At 38.5% G+C, this 21,029-nt stretch overlaps 1 protein-coding gene across 1 annotated transcript; it reads right to left on the minus strand.

Moving 5' to 3' along the window:
* Positions 1 to 4,451: 4,451 nt before the first annotated feature.
* On the minus strand, positions 4,452 to 8,091 carry LOC132379274 (growth-regulated alpha protein-like). The gene is made up of 5 exons (XM_059946972.1): positions 7,956 to 8,091; positions 7,450 to 7,545; positions 7,244 to 7,364; positions 6,496 to 6,585; positions 4,452 to 5,312 (listed from the first exon to the last, which is right to left on the minus strand). The coding sequence occupies exons 2-5, from the start codon at positions 7,514 to 7,516 to the stop codon at positions 5,252 to 5,254; spliced, it is 339 nt and encodes a 112-aa protein (XP_059802955.1). The 5' UTR covers positions 7,517 to 7,545; positions 7,956 to 8,091; the 3' UTR covers positions 4,452 to 5,251.
* Positions 8,092 to 21,029: the final 12,938 nt, after the last annotated feature.

The raw sequence follows: 21,029 nt of genomic DNA on the forward strand, positions 1-21,029 counted from the left end.
TTTTTACTCAGAGAGTGATAGCTGTGTGGAATGAGCTTCCTGTAGAAGTAGTAGAGGCCAGTTCAGTTGTGTCATTTAAGGTAAAATTGGATAGGTATATGGACAGGAAAGGAGTGGAGGGTTATGGGCTGAGTGCGGGTAGGTGGGACTAGGTGAGATTAAGAGTTCGGCACAGACTAGGAGGGCCGAGATGGCCTGATTGTTATATGTTACGTAGTTATAGTAACCTGACTTTGTGTAACTTTTTTAGAGGGCAGGGAATGCCTCCAATTTCATTGCATTTGCTGGAACATCTGACTCCAAATAGCTTTTGTAGAAAGTATTACCCCAGAGGTTCACTTACTTTTTTCAACAAATGCATGTAATATTGGATTATTTTTCTCAACAAATAAATGAACAAGTGTGATGTTCCAGAGATCACAACCCTGCCCTTTAACTTAGCACCTAACTCAATGAACTCCTTTTGCAGAACCTCGTCATTCATGGTACATGTACTATGACCTCTGTCTGTTTGTCCTCCCACTTTAGAATACTGAAGACTCGATCCAAGATGTTGTGGACCCTAACACCTGGAAGGCAACATACCATCCAGGAATCTCATTCTCGCCCACAGAACCTGCTGTCTGCTCTGCTAACTAACAAATCCCCTGTCACCACATCATGCCTCTTCTCTCCCCTTCTCTCTGAGTCACCGAGGCAGTCTCAGTGCCAGAGACCCTACTGCTATGACTTTCCTATGTTAGGTCATCCACCACCCCCCCAACAGTATCCAAAGTAGTATACCTGCTGCTGAGGAGCAGTGTCACCACATACAACCCTGAGATTCATATTTCTGTGGGAGGACTCAGCATACCTGTAGAAAACTAATTATAATAGGATCAATAAAAGATCAACCCAAGGACAGAAAAGAAATGTATAAATACATAGCAGTAAATAACGAGAAGATAAAATAACAGATAAAGCATCCTCAAAGCAAAGTCATTGTTGTGGGAACATCTCAATGGATGAGCAAGTGAGTGTAGTTATTCTCTTTTGTTCAAGAGCCTGATGATTGAGGGGTAAGAACTATACTTGAACCTGGTGGTGCGAGTCCTGAGGTTCTTGTACCTACTACCTGATGACAGCAGTGAGAAAAGAGCATGGGCTTGGTGAGGATCTCTGATGATGGATGCTGCTATCTTATGACAGTGTTTCATGTGAACGTGCTCAGTGGTTATGGGGGCTTTGCCTGCGATGTACTGAGCTGAATACACTACCTCTTATAGGATTTTCCATTCAAAGGCATGGCTGTTTCCAGACCAAGCCATGACACAGCCAGTCAATACACTCTGCACTACACATCTGTAGAAATTTGTCAAAGATTTTGATGTCTTGCCAAATCTTCGCAGACTTTGAAGAAAGTAGAGGCCATAAAAGACCATAAGACATGGAGTAGAATTAATCCATTCATCCCATCGAGTCTGCTTCACCATATCATCCTGACTGATCCCAGATTCCATTCAACCCCATACACCTGGCTTCTCACCATATCCCTTGATGCCATGACCAGTCAGGAATCTATCAACTTCCACTTTGAATATACCCACGGACTTGGCCTCCATTGCAGTCTGTGGCAGAACATTCCACAGATTCAGCACTTTTTGTCTAAAAAAAAATTCCTCCTAACCTCTGTTCTAAAAGGTCACCCCTCAAATTTGAGGCTGTGCCCTGTACTTCTAGATACCCCCATCAGAGGAAACATCCTCTCCACGTCCACCCTATCTAGTCCTTTCAACATCCAGTAGATTTCAATGAGATCCCCCTGCATTCTTCTAAATTCCAGTGAGTACAGGCCCAAAGCTGTCAAACACTCCTCATACGTTAACCACTTCAATTCTGGAATCATCTTCGTGAACCTCCAGCCTGGACTCTCTCCAATGACAACACATCCTTTCTGTGATATGGGGTCTAAAACAAGTGCAGCCTGACTAATGTCTTATAAAGCTTCAGCATTATTTCCTTGTTTTTAATTTTTTATTTGCTTAAAATAAATGCCAACATTGAATTTGCCTTCTTTACCACAGACTCAACCTATAAATTAGCCTTCTGGGAATCTTGCATGAGGACTCCTAAGCCCCTTTGCAACTCTGATGTTTGAATTTTCTCCCCATTTAGATAATAGTCTGCACTATTGTTCTTTTTACAAACTTGCATTATCATACATTTCCCAACAATGTATTCCAACTACCACTTTTTTGCCCATTCTTCCAATTCATCTAAGTCCTGCTGCAATCGCATTGCTTCCTCAGCACTACCTGTCCTTCCACCTAACTTTATATCATCCGCAAACTCTGCCATAAATCCATCAATTCCATTATATAAATCATTGACAATGTGAAAAGTCGAGGTCCCAAAACTGACCCCTGAGGAACAGCACTAGTCACTGGTAGCCAATCAGAGGCACTACTGTGCTTTCTTCACAATTACACTTATGTGCTGGGTCCAGGAATTTAAAATTCCTCTCTCTTTCCTCCTCAGATCCCCCGTTGAGGACTGGCTCGTGGTCTTCTGATTTCCTCCTCCTGTAGTCAATAAACAGCTCTTTGGTTATGCCGGCATTGAGCAAGAGGTTATTGTCATAGCACCACTCAAGCCAGATTTTCTATCTCTCTAAAGTATGTTGATTTGCACCGTCTTTGATTGGTCCTATGAAATAGTGCTGTCAGCAAACATACAGTGGCATACAAAATTTCGGGCAGCCCGTCAAAATCTCTGTTACCATGAATGGTTAAGTGAGTAGAAGATGAACTGATTGCCAAAAGTCATAAAGTTAAAGATGTTAAAATGTTAAAAATGTTCTTTACAACATTTTAAGCAAGATTAGTGTATTATTTATGTTTTGTCCAATTTTAGAGTGGGGGAGAAAAAGGAAAGGAGCACCATGCAAAAGTTTGGGCACCCCAAGTGATTTGAGCTCTCAGATAAATTTTACCAAGTTCTCAGACCTTAATTAGCTTTTTAGGGCTATGACTTGTTCACAGTCATCATTAGGAAAGGCCAGGTGATGCAAATTTCAAAACTTTATAAATACCTTGACTCCTCAAACATTATCCCAGTAATCAGCAGCCATGGGCTCCTCTAAGCAGCTACCTAGCACTCTGAAAATTAAAATAAATGATGCCCACAAAGCAGGAGAAAGCTATAAGAAGGTAGCCAAGCATTTTCTGGTAGCAGTTTCCTCAGCTCGTAATGTAATTAAGAAATGGCAGTTAACAGGAACGGTGGAGATCCCTCTGATTCTTACCATTAATACTATATTCTGCCATCATATTTGACCTACTAAAATGAACCACCTCACACTTATCTGGGTTGAACTCCATCTGCCACTTCTCAGCCCAGTTTGCATCCTATCAGTGTCCTGCTGTAACCTCTGACAGCCTGCCACACTATCCACAACACCCCCAATCTTTGTGTCATCAGCAAATTTACTAACCCATCCCTCCACTTCCTCATCCAGGTCATCACAAAGACAAGTGGTCCCAGAACAGATTCCTGAGGCACACAACTGGTCACCTACCTACATGCAGAATATGACCCGTCTACAACCACTATTTCCCTTCTGTGGGTAAGCCAGTCCTGGATCCACAAAGCAATGTCCCCTTGGATCCCATGCCTCCTTACTTTCTCAATAAGTTGCTTGGGGTACCTTGTCAAATGCCTTGCTGAAATCCGTATACACTACATCTACTGCTCTACCTTCATCAAAGTGTTTAGTCACATCCTCAAAAAATTCAGTCAGACTTGTAAGGCACAACCTGCTTTTGACAAATCCATACTGACTAATCTTAATCATATTATGCATCTCCAAAAAAGTTCCAAAAAATTGATCCATTCATTTTTGTTTGATTTAGAGAATAAATAAATGACTGAGTGAGAAGACAATGCTGACTGTGGTGCACATGCTATGCTGTTTTGGTGCTGGAATATGTAGTAACACTCGTGGACTGCCCCAGCACAACCTTAGCTTGTATTGGTTGTTGACGTAGATGACATATTAATCATTAATTCCCTAACGAGTGAGCTTTGCAATTACTATTGCTGAAATTTTGCTAGAATAAAAATTACAGAACCTGCAGGAATCGTTCAATGGGACCTGTGGACCTTTGTGGGCTGCGAAATGGAGCACCTGCAGATCTTTGACCTGAAACATCAGCTCCCTTTATATTCTCCACAGTTGCAGAGTGATGTGAAGAGTGTTTCCAGCATTTTCAATTTATATTTTAGATTTTCAGCATTTGCAGGATTTTTTCACATTTTTTTAAAGATTACATCTTGCTTTCCAGATCAATTGGTTAAAGTAGGATTGAATTAAGCAAAATACATTAGTAAACAAACTCTCCAAACTATATAGTGTGGAATGAAGCAAAACTTTTTGATTTTTAAATAATGAATCAGAAATTAATTTTTCTATTTTAAGAATTTTATTAGAAAATTTGAAATGTTTAGCATCCATACAAACAAGTTTGGCAAAATGGTTCAACTTACAAAAATACATATATTCTGTTCTACAATAACAAATAGAAACATTACATTATATAAATATCTCTGTGCTTAATACCAAACTGTGCATAAGTTATACAATTCTAGGTAATACTTTATAATTACATTGCTAAGAGTGCACTGTAGTGCAAATTCATGTAAACACTAAACAGTTTCAATTGGTCTACAATTAATTCGTTCAGCTCTGTAAACCATTGAATGATTTACAATTTCATCTAGATTATTTTTGAACTCCTTAAGACAAACCCTTTGGAATTACGTTTTACACACACTGTCCTGGACAAATCGTAGACACTGGAAGGAATATTCAGCAGATTAACTTTTACAAGTGTATCATCTCACACAAGAAGGAAACTACATCTGATCCTATATGATCATTACTTGATGTGGAGGTGCTAATTTAATATTAGGCAGCATAGATTTTAATTATAACAGAAATAAATAAATTGTATCTTTGCATTCATCTTTGTTTCACATGTCACAGCCCAGGAGTGGACATCAACAATAGATTCAATAAGACAAAGGACTGAGCAGACAATGTCTTGGTACGTGGTTCTGAAATATTAGTGACGGTTTGAGCACTGTTAAATGCAGTGCTTCCACATTGAACACTACAAGGAATTAAAAAAGAAAGTAAGATTCAGTGATCTCAATCTTTTTTTATCATCCTGAATAACATCATGGTTCAGTGATTCTTTCAGCTCCTGTTTTCCTAATTTTTTCGTCTCTGGACTTTAAGACATTGGTGCTTCCTGCTCATGTTGTAGCCAATTCTGTGGGAAAAGAAATGGAATACATGTTGAGTATACAACATCTTCAGAACAGTTTAGCATCCAATCGTCATTTGTCTAATTCTTTAAAAACCTGGCTGTATCTTCCTGGGGCTATCAGAATTACTTATGTGTCTTGAGATAACAGAACAAGTCATGACATTGTCTGACATCTGCCAGCTAGAAACCTGCAGTTCTTGTTGCAGTTTACATCATTGATGTAATAACTTCATAAACGGCGTCAGAACTGAACTCCAAACTCCGATGCCTCGAGCCATAATAGCGTCATGCTTAAATCTGTGCAATTAATCACTACTCCTTTGCAAGAACTCTTGTACAAGTTCAGCAATATTGAGATAAAGGAACGGGATTATATTTCATCAGGAAAATAAAAGGAGGGAATATTTTCTTTATTTGTGGAGGCCTTTAGATAGTACTTTAATCAGTTTACTAATTCATCTGTCCTCTGACATAATCCAATATTTACAAAATGCAAATATTGATATTGAGAGTACTTTATGGACAGAATAAGTATTGTACTTAGTTCAACTATCATGTGGTTGCATAAACACTAGTAACATCTGCAAAACGTTTCTAATTTTACCTATAGAAATCTACCTTAACAAATACATTATTCATGTATTTGTGGGACTAAATATTCTGGTTATTGAGTACATTCTTGTTCAAGCCTGTTACATTTCTGTAGCATACTCATTCCTCAATCTGCCTACAGCTATCGGTCCACTATTATAAGCTGTCAGCTCTGCTGCTGGTGACAGAATAGGCCCTCCCCTTCTCTCTATTACCCCGTTACGTCTCTGCGCTGTCAGCTCTTCCAACCACTTTTATAATGCTGTTTACATTGAACATACATCCTGGTATTTGTGTAGTTTTGCATATTTATTCCATATTCATGCTTCTAACTTTATTTTTATATAATTCTGTTGTTTACAGTTGGTGAATATTACAGCATAGGAACTAACACCACAGTGCAGGCTTTTTGGCCCACAATGTTGTGGCAATTGTTTAATCTACTCCAAGATCAATCTACAATCTATTCCTTGTCAATTAAAGTCTTTCGCTCCTCCCTGTCCCCCAGAATAATAATAAACATTCATAATTTGAATTCAGTAATATAAATTATTGTTAACAACAGCAGAGAACATCCCTGTGGTGATCAGCTTACCTCTGCCAACATGAAATCAGGTGTCTCCCTTGATTTGAGTCTGGATTAAGACACGCTTCCTTTTGCTCATTTTCTACATTCACTAAGAGTCTAGAAGAAGAGGAATTGAAATGTTACTTTCACTGCCTTCGTTTTTTAATCGTGAAATACTGAGAACAGTGAACCCATTCAGTTATGTAGTCAATTTATTCTCAAATGGTCTGTGAGGTCGGTAAAACAACAATTGCAAAACTGCTATGCAGGGGATGTCAGGCTAAATGTGAATTTTCTACATCATTTGAACTTCTCTCAGAGAGTTTGTATTACTGCTGTGCTCCACTGGACTTCTCCAGGTCTGGAGCACTTGAGGTGAACCTGAAGATACACTCAACATTTAGGAACAGCTTCTTCCTCTCTGTCATCAGATTTCTGAATGGATAATGAACCCATGAACACCATGTCACTATTTTTGCTCCATTTATGCACTACTTACTTAATTATACATATTTTTATGATAAATCATAGCAGTTTTGTATTGCACTGTACTGTTGATATAAAACAGTAAATTTCACAACATCTGTCTGTGACATTAAAACTGATTGTGATTGTTTCTACGTTCTTTTCTATATTCACTGCCAACTGAAGGTGTTTGTTACCTAACACCATAAAATTACAGTAGTTAACTCTTTACAAGTTTCACAAACTATATAGTTCCACCCTCCCTTATTCGTGAGAAATCCTTGTCTGTTATCTGTATAACTTTACTCACATGATCTGAGTAGCTGAACAGTGAGCATCCTTGGGAATTATCAGGAAATCCGTCACATTCTGTAAACGCACCTTCTTCACCGTTTGAAAGCAGAGGCATCTCGGCACGACGCTGGTGCTTCCTGCAGAAGACAGATTCTATGTGATTATTTTTTTTTAAATAAAATGCAACATTCCTCTGCTTTCAATTGCAGAGCAATAACTGACCTGTGGAGACGTAGGCGCAGATAAGTACAAGGACCACTAGAATTACTATCTGGAATTTGCTGTTCATTTTCTGCTCCTTGGAGGGGATCTACTGCCCTGAATAGAGAAATTAAAACAAAACACTTAGCAGAAGTTCAAACTCTTTAGTAACTATAAGTTCTGGATGAATTGCAATATTAAATGAATTCTAGGTAAAATGATATGTCTCAATGATTATTCGGAGCAATCAGCTATTTTTCAGATTAATTAATTGTCATAGCTACTCTTTTGTTGAGTATTAGCAAGGTAGCAAGAATGTTCAATGTCATTTCCAGTGCACAAGTGTAAAGTACTCTGGATCTGATGCAGCACTAAACAACACAAAATGTTAAAAATCATAATAAACATAAATACATATGATAGCTTATACACATAGACTGATTATATGTCCATTAAGTGACTATAAGCACTAGGTATTTGTCATGCAGTGAACAATTCCAACAGAAATGGAATAAAACTGAACTTACAGTGGTTTGTCTTGATTGATGGTTAGTTTTCCCTTTCTACTTGTTTCTTGTGCTTCTCTGTGTCCGAGCCGGCAGCAGTCCCCGGGTGTAATGTGGAACAGACCAGATGCTCTCACTGCTGTGGCTGGCAGTTGTGCTGTGTGCCTGTCTCCGCTCTCTTTTCCCTTTTATGCCCCCAGCTGTGTCACATGCTTTTACTGTAAACCACAAATGATGAAATTCTGGAATCTTCTCTTCAGTCTGGCCAATAGTAGTCTTCTGTTTAGACTTAACTCAAGAATCTGTTAGAGAATATAAAATATTCTTTTATCCTTGGATTTCTTTCCTCTGCTCATCTTTAACAAGATGATAATATTCTGAAGTCTGTTGTTGTTCACAGTAGTTGTGCTCTGGGTCTGAGTTTTCCAAATGACATGAAAACAAATACACTGAGTCAGGGATCAAGGAGTGATCTGAATATACTATCACACTGAGGATGTGATAGAACAAAGGGATTTAGAAATACAGGTCATTAAATCATTGAAAATTGTGTCATAGGGTGGTAAAGAACGGTTTTGGCACATTAGTTCTCATAAATCAATGTGTTGAGAACAGGAGATGGGATGTTATGTTGAAGTTGTATAAGACATTGGTGAGTCTAATTTGGTCTGCATTTTTTGTCATCTACCTACAGGAAAGATACCAATAAAGTTGAAAGAGTATCAAGAAATTTGGAGGAACTGAGTTAAATGAAATATTCAAAAGGTTAGAACTTTATTCCTTAGAACATAGAAGATTGAGAGGAGATTTGATAGAGGTATACAGAATCATTGGGGGTATAGATAGGGTAAATGGAAGCAAGCTTTTTCTACTGAGGCTGGCTAGGACTATAACCATGGGTCATGGGTTAAGGGGGAAAGATGAAAAGTTTAAGGGGAATGTGAGGGGAAACTTCTACACTCAGAGGGTTATGCGAGTGTGGAATGAGCTGCCAACACAAGTGGTGCATGCAAGCTCAATTTCAATGTTTACATTAAATTTGGGTAGGTACATGGATGGTAGGGGTTTGGAGGGCTATGGTCCCGGTGCAGGTCAATGGGATTAGGTGGTTTAAGTAGTTTTGGTATGGATTAGATGGACCAAAGAGCCTGTTTCTGTGCTGTACTTCTCTATGGTTCTATGCTCTCTAATGCAAGCAGAATCACGATAGATTTCCTTTCCATCCTCTGGAAAATTTCCACATCCTTCCTACAATAGGGTGACCAGAACTGAGCACGATATTTGAAGTGTGTTTAATCGTTTTATAGAGCTGCAATATTACTTTGTGGCTCTTGAACTCACTCCCCCAACTAATGAAGGCCGATACAGCATAAACTTCTTAAACTACTCTAACAACTTGCACTTCAGGCCATCATTGCAGACAGTTTGGATTAAGAGCCCACTTTCTTCTCTTGCCAGTTGAAGATGCAAAAGATTGAGAAATATCCTTTGCTTTGGGAAATGCTGAGCAAAGATTTGCATTAAATAGTAATTGGATTGGGGGATTCTCTAATGCTGTAACAGAGGTTATTGGCACATGTCCATGGGTTTGTGGTTCTCTATAGATAGCCGTACAGTTTCTGTAGATCACTGCTGTACAACTAAGGTAAAATCCAAACCTGAAAACTCGTTGCTCAGCATGGTTTCTGTGGCTGGAGGCACAGGTCACGAGGGCAAGAATGTATTTCAGTCACATGCTGTGGGCACAGGTCAGGAGAGGAAGGAAGTATTTCATTAATGTTCCATGTTACTTTGCAAGATAGACATGCTCCTGACTCGAGGGAAGAATAGTGAACTTAGGGCTAGATCTGCCAACAAGTGGAGCTGAATCTTCCCACTCTGTAGATTACTTAGTTAGTTAAATTAGTTTAACTAGTTAACCCATCATGTCTAATAAGGCATAGGCTGCCAACAGCAGCTCACCAGTCCTCTGTCCTGGGTCAGTCTTCCATGTTTTCCTCAGAGCATCTTTAAAGATCCGTCTTCTCCCAGGAATGAAGTTTCTGGAGCTTCTGTTGGTATTTCTGCAGCTCTGGGTTTGTATGGAATGGGATTGCTAGCCCCAAACCCAGCCCTCCTCCTTTTGCAGCCAGGCTTGGGACTGTCCATGGTGGATTTACTATATGGATTAGTTCAAGTTTAAGTTCATGGTGAAAGGTTTCACTCAAATTCACCTGGGTGGTATCATCAAAGCAAAGTTAAAATGTTGGTTTATTGTGGGGAAAGAAAAAATGATAATTGAGCAAACCCTACTTCACAGTACCTATTCACAACTGTAACCGCTCTAAAGTTTAATGGGCTACAATTTCAGTGTCAAAATAAAGGAAGAAATGACCCAATAATGTGAAGAAATTCCATGAATAAAATTACACTTTAATAGAATCACAATTGTAAGACCATTTATTTTTAACTAAAACATTTTCATTGAGAGACATACTAAATGCTTTAATTTGTTCCACTACTCATTGTAGAACTGTTTTCTTTTCTGCAAGAGTTTGTGAGGACTGCTGAGAGAATCATTAGGATTTCTTCCCCCCATGCCCCTCCATTCCTGGATATATACCAGAGCACTGACTTTTCAGAGCCCTCAGCATTGTCAAGGGTCCCTCCCATCTGTCCCACAATCTCTTTGATCTCCTACCGTCATCAGGCAGAAACACACACACACACACACACACACAGACACACTCACTCACTCACTCACTCTTTACTGCAGCTATTGTACCTGCTTTAAGCACGTTGTATAATCTCCAGAGTTGTGTTTTCTGTATCACTTTCGTAGCTGCCTTTAAATCACTGCACTGTTTCTTCAATCCCTCCACCTCGGTCTTAGCTATGCGGGCTGCTTCCTCCTTTTTATTCCTTTCTTTAACCAACTTTTCACATTGTAACTGAAAATAGTGCATCCCTACTTCCCTGCATCTGTAAGTTTCACTTAATGATCTATAATCACTAAGTTTCTTTTTCTCGATCAGGGAAGTATGCACCCTGTCCCATCTCTCACTTACGTTGAGTCCTTGGTCATTCCTTCTCCTGTAGGGTTCAAACATTATGTAATGTTACTCAGCCATTATTGTAATCTTTTTATGTACCTCTGTTGACTTAGAGTCAAGCAATTCTACTGTTTCTCTTTGACAAATAATAATTTAGTTTGTGGATTGACCCTTTCGTGAGTTCCTGACACTGTCCTTGAACTTTTACTGATTTGAGTCATGCATCCCAGATGCTGGCTTGATCCCTATCAATGTCCCTGACACGGAACTATCCAATTCACTTGTCACCTCTTTCATGTGAACCTTTTCACTACCCAGTCATTGTAGCAATTCTATTTCAGTGCCAAATGCATCAGAATCACTGTGTGTGTGTGAGTGAGTCTGTGTGTCTGTGTGCGTGTGTGTGTGTCTGTATGTGTGTGTGTGTGTGTGTGTGTGTGTTCAAGACCATAGCATGGTCTGCAGTGTATTGGGCGATAGAGAAGAAACAAACACACATTCTTGAGAGGGAAAACCCCTAGAAATGAAAAGCAATTTACTTTTCTGTGATTGCAACTCCCTGGGAATTTCTCTCAGGCAGTTCCGCCTCTGGGATTCTTCCACATCACCAGTGTGCCTAGTCAAACAGTAGAACCTACAAGTTCTGTCATATGCCTTTCACTAGGTCTCATAACAAAGAACCAAAGGAAAATACAGAGTGGATCTGTTCATAAACATGTTTATTACTTGGAAGGAGAAGCATCTCTGTTCCTCTGTGAAGGGCAGGCTGCTTCTGATGTACAGCTTACAAAATTTGTTTTTATACAAGCTTTCAGGCTATTCTTTGGCTGTTATCTGTTCTGGGAGTCAGCTCCTCACTCAAGACCACAGAGTATATCAACCTCCCCTTAGTTACACAATGAACAACGTTCAGGACATTATATGCCTCCTGCCACGTATACACTTAGCCGAAGGCAAGGCACTCTGGGATTGAACAGGTTCCATTTTATCACATTACAAGATTAAATACATAAAAAAAACTCAAAGTTTTAAATATATTTCTGCACAGTACACATTATCTACAGTATGACTGTACAATGTTGTATAATGCTGAATGAGAAAGGATGTGATGCTGAGGCTTTATAAAGCCTTGGTCAGATCACACTTGGAGTATTGTGAGCAGTTTTGGGCCACTTATCTAAGAAAAGATGTGCTGGCATTCGAAAGGGGCCAGAGGAGTTTCATGAGAATGATTTCAGGAATGAAAGGGTTAACATATGAGGAGCATTGATGGTTCTGGGCCTGTACTCACGAGAGTTTAGAAGAATAAGGGGGAATCTCATTGAAACCTATCAAACATTGGAAGGCCTAGATAGAGTGGATATGGAGGGGATGGTTCCTATAGAGGCTGAGTTGAGTGCCAAAAGGCTCAGCCTCAGGCCAGAAGAACATCCATTTAGAATGGAGATGAAAAGGAATTTCTTTAGCCAGAGAATGGTGGATGTGCGGAACTCATTGCCACTGATGGCTATGGAGGTCAACTCAGTGAATATATTTAAAGTGGAGGTTAACAGCTTCTTGGTTAGTCAAGGTGTCAAAAGCTACGGGGAGAAGGCAGAAGACCGAGGTTGAAAGGGAAAGTAAATCCACTATGAAGGAATGGCAAGGAAGATCTGAAGAGCCAAGTAGCCTAATTTATTCTTACAATACTGTGCTAAAGACTTAGGCACATTACTATAGCTAGGGTGCCTTAGACATGTGTACAGTACTGTAGTAATTTTATGTATTGCACTGCACTGCTGCCACAAAAACAAAATGTGAGTGATGATAAGCCTGGTCCTGATATGGGTCTCTATTATTCACTGAGAATGGGAGGAGCAGGGAGAGGGGAATCTTGGTCAGGAAAAAAGGGAAAGGAGATGGCAGGGAGCAGGAAGTGCCAGGGAGACATTCTGTAATGATCAATAAACCAATTCTGTGGAATCAAATGTCCTTGCCTGGTGATTCAAGGCTAGGCGTGTCTGCATCTTCACCCCCCCCCCCCCCCCGCCCCCGCCATTCCTTCTCTGCCACGAAATTCTGCCTTCAAAGCTTTGATCGCTGCCCTGATTAAAAAGTAGCTCTTTTCACGCACCCTGATGTGGATTGTCCATCTATATGTCATTTATGGACTTTATCTCAACTTGTACATCTACAGATTTTTAAAACTCCTGATATTATTTTGTTCATATTATTTGATGTGCTGTATGTGATATACTGTATAATATGTTTTGTATCTTGATGCCAGAGGAATGGTGTTTCATTTAGCTGTATAAACGTGTACAGTTGAATGAGAATAAACTTGAACTTAAAACAGTTCAAATGTGCCCTACCAGAGTTCAAGAGAATAAACCAAGACTCTAAATGAAGAAATGTTTGTGAGTTTTCACCCACTGCCCACTCTGTAGTCTGTAAGGGCACCAGCATTGCAGTCCTTGGTCCTTGTTTTGAAAGTTGTGTTGTGCTCCTCTTTCTACAGTCCTGATGTCTATGGCTATTGTATACACTCACTGGCCACTTTAGTAGGTCCAGGAGTGGAAACTACTGTAGTCCATCCACTTCAAGATTTCACATGTTGTTCATTCGGAGGTGCTGTTCTGCATGCCAGTGTTGTAACATGTGGTTATTGGAGTTACTGTTGCCTGCCTGTCAGCTTGGACCAGTCTGGCATTCCCTCTGACTTCTCTCATTGCAAGATGTTTTCACCAACAAAACTGCTGTTTACTGGATGATTTTTGTCTGTAAACTCTAGAGACTGTTGTGTGTGAAAATCCCAAGAGATCAAAGTTTCTGAGTTACTCAAACCACCTCAACTAGCATGAGCAATCATTCCATGGTCAACATTACATAAATCACATTTCTTTCCCATTCTGATGGTTGGTCTAAACAACAACTGAACCTTTTGACCATGTCTGCATGCTTTTATACATTGAGTTGCTGCCACTTGGTTGGTTGATTAGATATTTGCATTAGCAAACAGGTATACAGGTGTACCTAGTAAAGTGGCCACTAAGTTTAAACCAGTAATGCTCTTTAGATTTTGGAAAAAGAAGGCTTACACATGAATTCAGTTGTTGTAGCTTGATTTTCTGTGCAAGATTTTCTTACATTAACCTGTTTCTATGTGAGAGAAACAGGAAAACAATCCATAATTTTAGCTCAGGCTTAGAGTATTACAGGCACCATCTTTTTGCTGTGTGTAATGGAAGGGTTTGTTCTGTTGGGGCAAAACTTCAAGCAGAAGTGAAACTTGGCAGAGAGCTGCACCATCTGCTGAGCTTTTGTTCAGACATATCCCTCTTGAACATCTGCAAGAAACCATAGAGCATGACATGTCACTTCATGCTCAAGAGAGTGCCACCCAGACAGTCTGACACATTAATCCATCCAAAGATAATTAGTTTTATTGTAGTGTATTTGTGATTCATAATGTGAGTAATTCTGCAAGGAATCTCAATCACTTGGGCAATATTCTGATACTCATGTAAAAATATAATTAGGAAGTATTCACTTTTCAGTTAATCATGAGGAAGAAATATCTGAAGTGAATAACCAGAGAGCTTCAGTTGTTCTGATTGAGTCAGATGTTGAATCCAGGAACATCCTGACGTGTGGTTTAGTCCCTTCCTGGTGACAAACCACATTAGGAGTAGAATAATTGTACTTATGAAAAGGAAAACCAAGGGGCATTAGTAAGGGTCAAGGGAGATCTAATGACAATTTGGATTACTAGAGGGTCTCTAATGCAGAGCAGAACAAAGACACTTCACGGAAATCTGAGGTAAAATGAATGAAGAACTCACAATTTCCTAGGAGCAAACATCAGCAATAGCCTGTCCTGATCCAACTATGTCGATGTCAAGATAAATAACCTAACCACCACATCTACTTCTCCAGGAAGCTAAAGGAATTTGACATATCCCCATCATCTCTTACCAATATTTATCAATGTACACAAAGATCATTCTAGTGTGGATGTGTTGTGGCTTGGTATGGCAACTGTGAATGCAGGAAACTACAGAGAATTGTGAACACAGCTCTGCACAATACAAGAACTAGCCTTCCCTCTATGGGCTCTGTCTGTAGTCCTTGCTGGTTCAGTAAAGCAGCCAGCACAATCAAAGCCCCTATCCACTCCTCTCTGAACATTGTCTCTTCCCTGATTGAGCAGAAAGCCTGAAAACACATCATTAGGCTCAAGGACATTTTCTATTCCATTGTTATCAGACTATTGAACGGACCTCTTGTACAATAAGATTACTCTTGGCCTCACAATCTACCTCGTTATGATCTTGCACTGTTTTCTTTTGGTAGCTTTTACATTTTATTCTGTATTGTTATTGTTTTACCTTACTCCAGCTCAATACACTATGTAGTAATGTGATCTGTATGGACATTATACAAGGTAAGTGTTTCACTGTTTCTTGGGAGAATAGAAAACCAATTCCAATATCGATAGACTAGGAAAGGAACCAGATATTTGATGAAAGATTTTAGTTTTAAAGTTGTGAAATGAGAAGAGGGTATTGGAAAGGTAGCAGTGTTAATGAAGGAACATCAGGTAGTCAGACCAAGGTTGGCTGAACTCTAGGGTGGGAGCATTGTTAAAGAAACGCCACGTAGTCAGACCAAGGTTAGTTAAACACTAAGACCGGAGCATTAATGAAGGAACACCAGGTAGTCACACCAAGGTTGGATGAACTCTAGGATGGGAACGTTATTGAAAAAACACCAATTAGTCAGACCAGGTTGGTTGATGGGATCACAGATGATGATGGGAGAATGAGAAGGTGGAATAGGGTCAAAAATGGAGCACTGAGTGGGAACAAATGGTTTTCTGGACTAGAGGAAGTGCAGAGATTGGAAAGAGCAGCTCAGGGAGATGGATGGTCTTAATTTTCTAATTCTCTTTGGCTAACAGATCAATTGGGATTTTAACAAGATCACAAAATCACCTACAATCCCTATAGCTCCATCTAACATTTGTGGAGTGGTGTGACAAAGAACATTCTTTTCTTTTCAATCTTTTTATTAATTTTCCAGTAAAGTATATATAAATCAGAGGAGAAGTTTAGCAAACAGATAATACAAAAAAAAACATATAAACAGCAGTAAAAAAAGGAAGTATATATTGTCAAAATCAGATAGGTAAAATGTTACGCTGTTATATATACGATATAATCAAAAGAAAACTACAACTCCTCATGACAATCATAAAGAAAAAGATTGGAAATGTTATTTAATAAAGAAAAAAAACCACTAACTAAACAAAACAAACAAAAAAAATAAAAGAAAGATTGGGCAGTCCATTTGAGGATAAAATTAGAAAAAAAGAGAAAGTGAAAAAAAACATCCTTCCAGTCATTTCTGAACATTCATGGATAAGGATTTTCCCTAAAGAGAGTAAAGAAAAATAAATAAATAAAAATAAATTAAATCGTGACAATTTCGAATAAAGGGTCACCGGACTTGTTCAAAATTAAAAGATGTATCAAATGTACGGCTTCTAATTTTCTCCAAGCTTAGACATGACATAATGGAGGAGAGCCAATAGAAAAAACTGTAGGCGGGTTAGAGTCTTTCCAGTGTAGCAAGATAGCTCTCCTAGCCAGTAAAGTTGAAAAGGCTATCACATGTTGAACGGAAGCAGACACTCTGTCTGCTTCCTCTGGAATGATCGCAAAAATTGCTGTAAGTGAATTGGGTTGAACATCCACATCTATAACTTTAGATAGTATTCCAAAAACATCTTTCCAAAAATTATTTAAGCTTGCACATGACCAAAACATATGAGTTAGAGTAGCCACTTCTGCATTACATCTATCACAAATTGGGCTTATATCGGGAAAAATATGTGCCAATTTATCTTTGGACAATATGAGCCCTGTGTACTATCTTAAACTGAATTAAGGTATGGCATGCACAGATAGATGAATTATTGACTAGATAATAAATTTCACTCCATTGATTATCTGAGAGTGAATGTTGAAGTTCTATTTCCCAAGTGCGTTGAATCCTGTCGTTAGGTGACATGCGAGCATTCATTAACTGTTTATAATTTATAGCTATTAATCGTTTTTGAAATGGTTTAAGCTGAAAAATAGCATAAGCCAAATTTAAAGAACAGACCAAGGGGTAATTCAGTAGAAAATCACATAAAAAAATTCCTAACCTATAAGTATCTGAAAAAATGTGTAGTAGAGATGTCATATTTATCCATTAACTGCTAAAAGGACATTAAACAGTCATCTATAAACAAATATAAAGAAGATTTTATTCACTAAATTTTCCATGTTAAAGAAGCCTTATCCAGAGTTGAAGGTTTAAAAAAGAAATTAGAATAAATATTACTAGAGAGTAGAAAATTATTTAATTCAAAAAATCTACAAAACTGAAACCAGATTTTTAAAGTATCTTTAACATTAGGGTTAAGAGCTTGTCTACCTATTCTGTAGAATGAAAACGGAAGGGGAGCTCCTAATAAAGAAGTTTAAAAAAACCCCGTTACTGAGTTTTCCTCCAACTGTAACCATGAAGGGTGATTCTGTTCATCTATATCATAAATCCAAAAAGTAATATAATGAATATTAATTGCCCAATAATAAAATCTAAAATTTGGTAAGGCCAGTCCTCCATCTTTTTTTGTTTTTTGCAATAAAAGTTTATTCACTCTAGAGCTTTTATTATTCCAAACGTAAGACAAAATCATAGAATCTATTTTATCAAAAAATGTTTTTGGAATAAAAGAGGGAACTGCTTGAAATATATATAAAAATTTTGGTAAAATAACCATTTTTATAGCATTTATTCGACCTATCAATGACATCAACATAGGCGACCATTTAGAAAGTGCCTGTTGAGTATATTCAACTAAAAGTGAGAAATTATATCTATACAAGTTTTTAAAATTTTTAGTAATTTTGATACCAAGGTAAGTGAAATGGTTTTAATTTAGCAAAATTAAAAGGTATTTGATCATAATAATCAAAATAATTATGAATAGGAAATAATTCACTTTTATGTAAATTGTTTCTATCCAGAGAAAATACCAAATTCCATAAATATAGATAACATAGAAAGAATAGATTTCCTAGGGTTTGAAATGTAAACTAATAAATAACCCTAACCCTAATGAAACCTTATGTAATTTATCCCCTCTCTTAATACCCTGCACAGAGTTAGAATCCCTAAGAGCAATAGCAAGTAGTTCTAAAGCCAAATTAAATAATAAAGGACTAAGGGGACAACCTTGACGGGTTCCTCTATATAATCTAAAATAAGGAGACATTTGATTATTAGTTATAACTGCAGCTACCGGGGCCTGATAAATCAATTTAATCCAGGAAATAAATCCCAGACCAAAATTAAACCTCTTCAAAACCTGAAATAGATAAGGCATTTCCACTTTGTCAAAGGCTTTCCCTGCATCCAAAGATACAATACATTCAGTTTTTTTGACTGAGGGGGAGTAAATGATATTTAATAATCTTCAAATATTAAACTGTACGTATGACATCATTGCACTTTCAGATCACACACCTTTAAAGTTAACCCTGAAGCTTTCAGAATGATTTTTGAAAATGTCACAGTGGAGACTGAATCCCGTATTGTTACACGATCCAGCTTTTGTTAATTTTATTAAGGAGCAAATTTCTATATTTTTTTAGTTTAATGCAACTGAAGGAATGTCAAACCTGGTTATATGGGACACATTGAAATCATTTCTTAGGGGACAGATAATCTCATACTCAGCAGCCTTGAGAAAGAAAACTAAAGCAGAATTGTCAGTGCTTATTAATAAAATTAAACAGATAGATAAAGTGTATTCAGTTAAACCTACTGAAGACCTTTATAAAGAAAGGGTCGAACTTCAATCACAGTATAATCTGCTTCTGACCTTTCCCATTCAACAGCAAATTTTTAAATCTAAAACTTTATTTTATATACATGGGGAAAAATCTGCTAAGCTTTTGACGGGTCAGTTAAAAGCTGGGATGGTCAGAAGACAGATTTTAAAAATTCGTAGACCAGATAGAACAGAAACTGTAGATTCTTATGAAATTAATAAGATCTTTATAAATCTGAATTCTCTGATAGCACTGTTATTATGAATAGATTTTTGCAAAGGTTAAACATACCTCGATTCAAGATGTTAATATGTTAGATGCACCTATTAAACAAGAGGAGATAGACTATCTCCTCTATGCAATTAGGGAAAGCTCCGGGACCTGATGGTTATACGGTAGAATTTTACAAGACTTTTCATGAAATGCTTATACCACATCTTCATCAAACATTTACCGACTCTACATCCTCTGGGAAGCTTCCTAAAACTTTTTATGAAGCACTAATTTCATTGATTCCAAAAAAAGGAAAAGACCCACTGGAATGTGTATCCTATAGACCTATTTCTTTATTGAATGTAGATTTTAAAATTCTCTCTAAGGTTCTAGCAAATAGGCTTGAGAATATCTTGCCTAATGTTATCTTAAATGATCAAACAGGATTTATTAAAAATAGGTACTCACATTTTAATATTTGAGGATTGTTAAATATCATTTACTCACCCTCAGTCAAAGACAAAGAACATTCACACACACTTCAGGCCCATCAGCGCACAATGCTGTGCAGACCTTTCAACCAACCAAAGCTCAATGCCTTTCAGAAGGCATTTGATAAGGTCCCACATAGGAGATTGGTGGGTAAAATCAGAGCTCATGGCATTGGGAGGAAGACATTGACATGGATAGAAAACTGGTTGGCAGATAGAAAGCAAAGGGTAGCGGTGAATGGGTGTTTCTCGGAATGGCAGGTGGTGACTAGGGGGTCCCACAGGGCTCGGTATTGGGACCACAGCTGTTTACGACTTACATCAACGATTTAGATGAAGGCATTGAGAATAACATCAGCAAATTTGCTGATGATACTAAGCTGGGTGGCAGTGTGACGTGATGAGGATGTTAGGAGAATTCAGGGTGATTTGGATAGGCTGGGTGAGTGGGCGGATACTTGGCAGATGACATTTAATGTGAATAAGTGTGAGGTTATCCACTTTGAGAGTAAGAACAGGAAGGCAGATTATTATCTGAACGGTGTAGAGTTAGGTAAGGGAGAAATACAAAGAGATCTAGGAGTTCTTGTTCATCAGTCACTGAAGGTGAATGAGCAAGTGCAGCAGGCAGTGAAGAAGGCTAATGGAATGTTGGCCTTTATTACAAAGGGAATTGAGTACAAGAGCAAGGAAATCCTCTTGCATTTGTATAGAGCCCTGGTGAGACCACACCTGGAGTATTGTGTACAGTTTTGGTCTCCAGGGTTAAGGAAGGACATCCTGGCTGTAGAGGAAGTGCAACGTAGATTCACGAGGTTAATTCCTGGGATGTCTGGACTGTCTTATACGCAGAGAGGTTACAGAGACTGGGCTTGTACACGCTGGAATTAAGGAGATTAAGGGGGGTTCTGATTGAAACATATAAGATTATTAAGGGATTGGACAAGATAGAGGCAGGAAATATGTTCCAGATGCTGGGAGAGTCCAGTACCAGAGGGCATGGTTTGAGAATAAGGGGTAGGTCATTTAGGACAGAGTTAAGGAAAAACTTCTTCTCCCAGAGAGTTGTGGGGGTCTGGAATGCACTGCTTTGGAAGGCAGTGGAGGCCAATTCTCTGGATGCTTTCAAGAAGGAGCTAGATAGGTATCTTATGGATAGGGGAATCAAGGGATATGGGGACAAGGCAGGAACCGGGTATTGATAGTAGATGATCAGCCATGATCTCAAAATGGCGGTGCAGGCTCAAAGGGCCGAATGGTCTACTTCTGCACCTATTGTCTATTGTCTATTGTCAATCTAACCTTTCCCTCCTAAACAAACCTCAATTTCTCTATCATCCATGTGCCTATCTAAGAGTCTCTTAAATGTTTCCAATGTATCTGTTTCTACCCCCACCCCTGGCCGGGCATTCCATGCACCACCACCTTATGTGTAAAAATCCTACCTCTCATATCTTCACTATACTTTCCTCCAATAACCATAAAATAATGCCC

Source organism: Hypanus sabinus, chromosome 21, assembly GCF_030144855.1.
Source record: "Hypanus sabinus isolate sHypSab1 chromosome 21, sHypSab1.hap1, whole genome shotgun sequence".
NCBI classification, from domain to species: domain Eukaryota; kingdom Metazoa; phylum Chordata; class Chondrichthyes; order Myliobatiformes; family Dasyatidae; genus Hypanus; species Hypanus sabinus.

Excerpts from the sequence above, each read along its gene's own strand:
- LOC132379274 (XM_059946972.1), bottom strand. The coding sequence starts at position 7,516 with ATGAACAGCAAATTCCAGATAGTAATTCTAGTGGTCCTTGTACTTATC. Across the intron at positions 7,365-7,449 it reads CTGCGCCTACGTCTCCACAG|GAAGCACCAGCGTCGTGCCG; the intron begins GTCAGTTATTGC and ends TGTCTTCTGCAG. Across the intron at positions 5,313-6,495 it reads CTGATTTCATGTTGGCAGAG|AATTGGCTACAACATGAGCA; the intron begins GTAAGCTGATCA and ends CTTTTCCCACAG.